The following is a 7,380-nucleotide window of genomic DNA, read 5'->3' on the forward strand; positions in this document are numbered from 1 at the left end:
TTCGCGAGTGGTGGCTGCTGGAGGTTTACATTGACGGACAGTCGAATTTGACCGGTCTCCGTGTGGTTTACATGGATGAAACCACCACCACACGTTTGCAGAGTTCGCAGCTTCGGTCCGCTGATTGTCACCTGTTATTGTTGCACCACTGATAAACACGGTTAATATCTCATGCACCAGACGTAACTGCGTCTCCTGGCACACATCAGAACCGCACTGCCATGTTCAAGACGGGATAAACCCAGTTGATCCATAGTGTTGCTTCAGCAGTGGACCGATCGTCAGTCCCCCACTCTCGCCTTCGGTCGTACTGCGAACGCACCACGTACGTGAGGGTTGGTCATGCACGCCATCCCGCACATGAGCCCCGGCTACCTCGACTGAATAATCAACTTCTGCATTACTATAAAAATCCTACTCGTCCTAATAACCTCACGATTGGGAGATCTGCTTCTGCGCCAGAGGTCCAACACCCACACAACAACACGTATCCTCCGCCTTTGTGTTTTCCGTCCGACTCAATTCTCCCTCAGATTCCGTAAACGAACTCGTCGTTTTGCAGGTCCGTAAGATCGTCAAACGCCTGCTGGCCGAGCACGCCATCAGCGGTGCGACGGTACTCCTTCTCCATGGAGGCGTTGGCAATCTTGGCGGGCTTGCCGTTGGCAACGCGTTGCTTCTCCTTGCGCTTGTTCATGGCAATGAGGACCAGGACGAGGCCGCCAGAAAGGGCAAAGCAGGCGCAGAAGATGCCCATGCAAGCACCAAGACCGGTGTGGTACAGTGGTGCGCCGTGGGTGAACATGTAGGGTCCGACCATGTTGCCGACGGCGGACGCGGCGTTGCATAGAGAGATTGAGAGCGACTTCTTGGTGTGTCCACCCGTGTTGGCGGCAAGCCACGAGAAGATGAGCGGGTTGCAGCCGAAGAGGAAGGCGATGCAGTAGTATGAGAAGAGGCGGAGACCGTTGAGGCGATTACCGATGCCATAGAGCATCGCACTGCCGAAGACGCACGGGATCATGAAGGCCATGAGGATGAAGCCCTTGTAGCCGAAGCGCGCAGCCATGAGGCAGCCGGCAAAGCACACGCAGGTCTGCACGAATCCGAAGGGGATGTTGAGCAGCATGGTCTGGCGGGCGTTGAAGCCAAAGCCGCGGATGATGAGGGGGCCGAAAGTGTTGGTGACCGAGGCACCGGTGTTGACACAGAAAGTGATGAGGGCGTAGAAGATCATGGGGGGAGCGTAGAACGTCTCCCAGACCTGGTTCCACTTGATGACCTTTGTCTCGACGCCGGTCTGGTTGTCGCGGAGGCGCTCGATGGCCCAGCGCTTCTCCTCGTCGGTGAGGAAGCGGGCCTCGGCAGGCGAGTTGTCGAGACGCCAGTACAGGAGCGGAGCCGTGAGGACGGTGGCGAGGCCGACAGTCAGGAACAAGATCTGGTAGACGTAGAGGTGGGGAGACTTGATGAACGAAAGCCCGTATGCGAGCAGCGAGCCAAGCATGGAAGCGACACCGTTCGTGCCGTACCAGCAAGCAATGCGGAGGGGCTGCTCACGGCGGCGGTACCAGGTCGCAGTGATGACGGTGAAGAGGGGGATGGCGACGGCCTCGAACAGGCCGAGGAGGAAGCGGTTGGCGAGGAGGGCGCCAAAGTTCTTGGAGAAGGCGAGGCCAATCATCGCCGTGCCCCAGAAAAGGATGCACGCACCGAGCAGCAACCTTGTCTTGACCTTGACGATCAAGAACGCGGTGGGACCACAGCAGAGCGCCAGCTGGGCCCAGTAGCCTGCTGACGAGACCGTCGAGTACTGGTCACCGACGAGGCCTGCCTCCTCCTTCATTCCGAACGCGGCACCGTAACCGACGCAACTTTTGTCGAGAATCTGCAGGAAGTACACCCTGGAGTCAGCGCTGTTTGAAAGCGAGAGCAGGATACGTCAGAGCTTGGCACGACGTCAATCCAGGGATCCAGGAATGGAGACTGCAAGAACGAGCACCTAGCTCGACGGCGGGCACAGTTGTGCTGTAGCTCGGCATGGAGCACATGACCCCAAAAGTGGGCACGGCCCAAACAGCAACTCACCACATGAGGATCGGCAGGATCGCCTTGTCGATTTTGCGGCAAACCAGGCGGCTCTGCTCGTCGGTCATCTCGACCATTTCGTCACCGAGCGCGTCAAGCGCCCTGTCGTGTGGCTTGGTCATGTCATGATGCGAGAGGGAGAGGCGCTTCTCAACATCGTGCGAGCCGACGTCGATACTGGTCCTGTTGTCCTGCGAAGGTGAGGAGGAGAGCTTATGTCAGCCGGCGCGTGTACGACCACTTACTGTCGCCATGGTGGACTTGGGGGGAATGGAGGTCAGCTGTAAGTTGCAGCTTCTTATTAATGCTTGCGGTGGCGGGGAACAATTAGGGCCGATACGGCAATTCGCGGGTGTATAGATGTCGGGAATGAGTGGGAGATGGGAGGCAATCGTCGGTTCGGCACCAAAATGAGCATGAAATGACCCCATTAGGCCCCAGGTCCCCCGAGTGGACGGTCCAGGGTTGTGAGCCAAGAAGTGTTGGAGCGATGGGCAAATGAGCCAAGACAAAACCGGTTATTCTCTGGTGATCCTGTTGACAAGAGAGTGGTCGAGGCATCAGAGCAAGGCCCCGCGAGACTGCCTGTACATTACTCCATACTGTCCCTGACAGCTGACCGCAGCAAGGTTTGCTTAGGGAGGTCTTGGCTCAGCTGGCCAGAGCATCCTGGAGCGGGGAGATAGGGGTATGCCGGAAGAATGACGGGGCGGTTATTGGCGGATGAGATGACACACTCTCATTCCACCATCACTGTTCACTCCAACATCCCCTGGTAGCCTACCCCCATTGTGCTCATCGTGGGCCAAGCATACATGAATCAGCTTAACAGAAAGAAACGTGACTGTGGAGTACGTGTATGATGATGTGGCTCGATGGGAGTGTTGGCACGATCTGTGGTGGATCGGTGGGCCGGAAACCGGGCCGGCGTCGCCTAGACGATTCGCGATGGGCCGCAATGCCGTTGTCACCCTAACGGCGATGCTTTGTTCCCGAGAGCGCGCCGGCGGCCCGGCGACACGGTTCAGTGTGGAGGTGGTTGGTCGGGTACAACTCCAACCCTACAAGCGACACTGGAGCCATATCCCTTGCCGCGTGGTTATCTCGCTATTGTTTGGGCGGTGTTGATTGCGAGTAGTGAGTGTTGATTGGCCTGGTTTGGGCTTTGTAACTGATACAGCGGGGCGTAACTGATTACCGTAAGCAGACGGAATGGAACAGCTCGCTGCAACGCAACCGAGTTCAATCACAAGAGACATACAAAACACAACTCGCCCTCCCCTCTATCAAACACGATCCTCTGTTGGATTGACTGCATAACTCTGCGGCCATCACTCAACACTCCCACGCTGATGGTCACGAGGCTTGATCAGGCAGAGGGACAGAGTTACGGCCGAAGGAGCGGCAATTGGCGGGTATCGGCTGGAAGTGTTCGGTCCGACCGTCTGCCGTTGCCGTCGCTAGCCGACGACAGTGGCGTGCCTGGATATCTCTTCGAGAAGGTTATCTACGTATCTACAGTCTACAGCGATGCCAGAGTGCAGAGCTGATAGGAGTGCGATGGGGCCTTGCAGAGCTGATAGGAGTGCGATGGGGCCTTGCAGAGGGCGGAATGTGGCCCCGCAACCTGCCCAGAGTGCGGTATGGGTGAAACGACAGTGAGTTGGGTGCGATAACGACTCGTCCTGCCTGCCAGGCTGATGATGCTTCGCCGACCCCACGTAGATGCAGAGTGGAGGTGATTGCCCCGCACGCGTCGGAGTTGGAGCGAGGATGCAAGGTGAAAGCAAACCATATGTGAAGAGGGTTGCGACTACACCAGGACGGTGCCAACATTTCCATCAACCATCTCTGATCGTATAGTGGCTAGTATGCTCGCTTGTCATGACTGACCGCGGGAGACCGGAGTTCAATTCTCCGTCAGAGAGTGTGGGAAAGGATCGAAGAGATCCCCTTTTGATGTGGATCGTGGCGAGCACGGACAGCGTATGGAGAGCATCAGCTGATATCATCAGCACGGGGATTGAGCCTGGCTGCCCTCCCACAGCCGCTCGCACCTTGGTGCGCAAACAATGCATAGCATAACTAGAGTCTTGACACGACACCGCTCGCCCATCGCGGCTCACGTCATGGCGCTGCTGGGCCCGCCTCCGCCCCCTCGTCCTCGGGACGTATACTCGAGGTGCGGAACATGCCCAAACTTGGCGTCTTCTTAAAACCTGGTGCGGCCGAGCCGTAGTTGGCCACGCTAGGCGCCACATCACTTGACGGCGCGGCTTGTGGCGCGAACGAAATAGTGCGAGTCAATGAGACATCGCCCGGCGGCTCCCCAGTCTGCGAACGGTTCCACGGCGCTAGCCGATCCGTGAGACTTGGGCGGCGCGGATCACCCGTCCGCGTGCGGGCGGGAAGGAAGCCCGTCTCGCCAGCCCGCCCCTCCTCTGCGTACGAGTGATTCGAGTTGCTCGAGTCACCTGTCCAGGTCCGCAAGACGCGGCGCCAGCCGCTCTCGGGCTGCTTCTTTTGCACCCGATCGGCGGATATGTACGAGTGGATCGGGTTGGTCGGCGCATCTGCTGGGTCGCGGTCCGAGTGTGTCGACTGCGTGGGCTCGGCGGCCGGAGGCGTTGGCGACGGGCTGTTCCAGTGGTATGGTCGGCGGCGGAAGCCGTCGCCCTTACTGGACGCGACGTCTGACATGGCGTTCGTCGAGTGGCTGTCCGCAGACGGTGAGCGCTCCAGGGGCCTCATGGGCGCCCCAATGCTCGCGACCCTCTCAAGGGAGTGATTGGGAATCACACCATCCTCGTCGAACGCCTTCTTCTCCTCCGAGGTTCTGAACACGTTACGCTCGACGTTGACGTGTACCTCGCGCCCCCCATTATCAGTACGCTCCGTCACCAAGTGTTGACCCTCACGGTACACCGCATGGCGTGGGACGTTAGTCGGAGGATCCGAAGGAGCCTCGTCGTCGTGCTCGCTCGTGTTCGTATGCGTTCCCGAGCTGTCACCCGAGCTGCCCCGGCTTCGCTTCTCACGGACTATCCCCGGTCGTCCCTGCATGCCGATGTCGCCCTCATCGGTGTCGCGGTTGACAACGACGTCGCCGGCCTCCTGCACGCGCGTCGTGTGCGTTGTCCATGCCGGCTCATCGCCAGGTGCTATCGACGGGTTGCGTGACCACGTGTATGTCATGCTTTGCACGCGGCGGCCCGAGACGAAGAATGGGATGGACAGGCCGTCTGGTGTCAGCTGGATACCAAACTCGATGCTCACGGGTTACAACCGATGCCAGGACAAGGAAGGAGACAACCGGCACAATCGTCTCCTGAAGGAGGTCGACTTGCGACGTGTCGCCGTCCGGCTCGGGATGAGGAATGTGGTGGCGCGCGAGGGTCGAGATGAAGATGGCGCCGACGCCCATGGGCCCGAACCATCCGCTGAACAGTGCCTCGCGGAACGTCTTGATGTCGGGGATCCACTTGTAGAGGGCAAGGATGATGGGCAGGCGACGGAAGAGGAGGATGAGAAGTGTGATGACGACCAGGCGCCAGGGCGTGAGGCCAAAGTGGTTAAAGTCGGCGAATGGAATAATGGCACCAATGTAGATGAACGCAGCACAGTTGAAGAGCAGGTCGACAACGTTGGAGAAGACCGAGTCCTCTGTGGCCTTGTTGAAGTGTCCATCCCACGCAAAAGCGGTTCCGCACGCAAACGCCGCAAGGAGATCATCCGAACCCAGTAAAGTGCAGATGCCGATGGAGAGTAACGAAAGCGATACGTACTGTGCGACGTACGACTGACGGTCGATGAGTTTCTTTCGCTCCGAGAACTGCATGACCTTGCGCGCCGAGTAACCGAGGACCCCGCCGATTACCGTTCCTAAACAGACCTCGTAAAGCCTATGATGATCAGTGTGCTCCACGACGACAACCAATTCCGCTGATCCACTCACCATGTCATGTAGAACCATTCGGCAACGGCATGCCCGGGGCTCGAGTCGAGCGTGAGGTAAAGTGCAATGTAGAGGAATGGGAAGGCTGCTCCATCGTTTACACCAGACTCGGCAGAGAGCATGTGACGGATATGTGTAGGGACGTGCTTCTCAGCAAACGTACCGCCGACGACGGCCTGCGCGAGAATGGGGTCTGTGGGCGAAAGGCATGCGCTAATGACAAGAGCCGACTTGTACGTCAGCTTGGGGACGAGACCCCAGATGAAGAGGGCCGACACGAGCCAGCCCCAGATCATGCAGGGTCCGAGGAGGAAGAAGAGGGTGCGCCAGTGCTTCTTGACATAGGCCTGTTGTTAGCGACCCTCGGCTGGCCTGCTGGATGACATGACTTACCTTTGGCAGTTCGACGCCGACGGAGAACACACCAAGCGCAATGACTACACGCGTGACCTCGAGGGTGATCTCGTCGATGACGCTTTCCTTTCCACCCCAGCTTATTGGATCAAAGATTTTGGCAGCATAGCGTCCACAGATGATGCCGACAACAGTGGCAAGGGGCGCCTCGCCGAGGTAGAGCCTTTCCTTGATGAAGAGGGAGAAGAGGCCGAAGAGGACAGTGAACCCGCCGAGGATGGTGTACGCTAAGTGCGCCGCATCAACGTCGAAGGGGTGGAAGCTGCTTCCCATTGGTTTGGGTTGGGAAGCTTGAAGGATAAGACGATGGAGCTGGTCGCAGCTTGGTTGCGAATCAGGTTCCGCCTATCGGGATGGAAGGCTTTGCGGGTTTCAGGCAGGATGGTGCTGCGGGAAGGAAAAAGGTGGTGGTGGTGGTGGTGGGAAGACTTGGCGCGTTGAATGTAAGGTTGGTAGTGGGTTGCCAGTTGAGAATGACGGACAGAGTAGAGTGGAAAGGGATGTATGTATGCAGGGGTGGAATTGAGTGGAGCTGGGTGGTCCTGGGACCGATTTGACCTGTGGAATGCTAATACTGATCCGCAGTAGTCGGAGACGAAGGCTGTTCTAATCGCGTCGAGTAGTGTAGGTAGAGTGATACTTGGCGTTATATAGAGCCCATTGACAGGTAGAGGTTAATGTAAATGAAGGAAAGCGCGTTCTTTCACCCAGGGGGGGCACAGCTGGGGGCGTTCGCCAACGACGCGAAGATGGACAGCGCGCGTAGCAATGCTTTAAAAGGCACACCATACTACAGTACCTACAATCTGGGGGGCACGTCATCATCACATGTTCGTCCATGAAATTTCAGTCAGCCACCGCACCTCACGCCGCAAGCCACAAGCTGCACCATACCAAGGACAGCGAAGAATTGGGGACAGCCG

The 7,380-nt window shown here is 58.0% G+C and overlaps 2 protein-coding genes across 2 annotated transcripts; both read right to left on the reverse strand.

The window, feature by feature from the left end:
• Window positions 1-529: 529 nt before the first annotated feature.
• CcaverHIS019_0307680 (uncharacterized protein) lies at window positions 530-2,342 on the reverse strand (the record flags this gene model as incomplete). The annotated part of the gene is made up of 3 exons (XM_060599251.1): window positions 530-1,904; window positions 2,089-2,300; window positions 2,334-2,342. The coding sequence occupies 3 exons, from the start codon at window positions 2,340-2,342 to the stop codon at window positions 530-532; spliced, it is 1,596 nt and encodes a 531-aa protein (XP_060455963.1).
• A 1,873-nt stretch (window positions 2,343-4,215) lies between these two features.
• On the reverse strand, window positions 4,216-6,730 carry CcaverHIS019_0307690 (uncharacterized protein; the record flags this gene model as incomplete). Its single annotated transcript, XM_060599252.1, has 4 exons — window positions 4,216-5,330; window positions 5,365-5,990; window positions 6,044-6,390; window positions 6,437-6,730. The coding sequence occupies 4 exons, from the start codon at window positions 6,728-6,730 to the stop codon at window positions 4,216-4,218; spliced, it is 2,382 nt and encodes a 793-aa protein (XP_060455964.1).
• Between the last annotated feature and the right edge of the window lie 650 nt (window positions 6,731-7,380).

Source organism: Cutaneotrichosporon cavernicola, assembly GCF_030864355.1.
Source record: "Cutaneotrichosporon cavernicola HIS019 DNA, chromosome: 3".
Taxonomy (NCBI): Eukaryota; Fungi; Basidiomycota; class Tremellomycetes; order Trichosporonales; family Trichosporonaceae; genus Cutaneotrichosporon; species Cutaneotrichosporon cavernicola.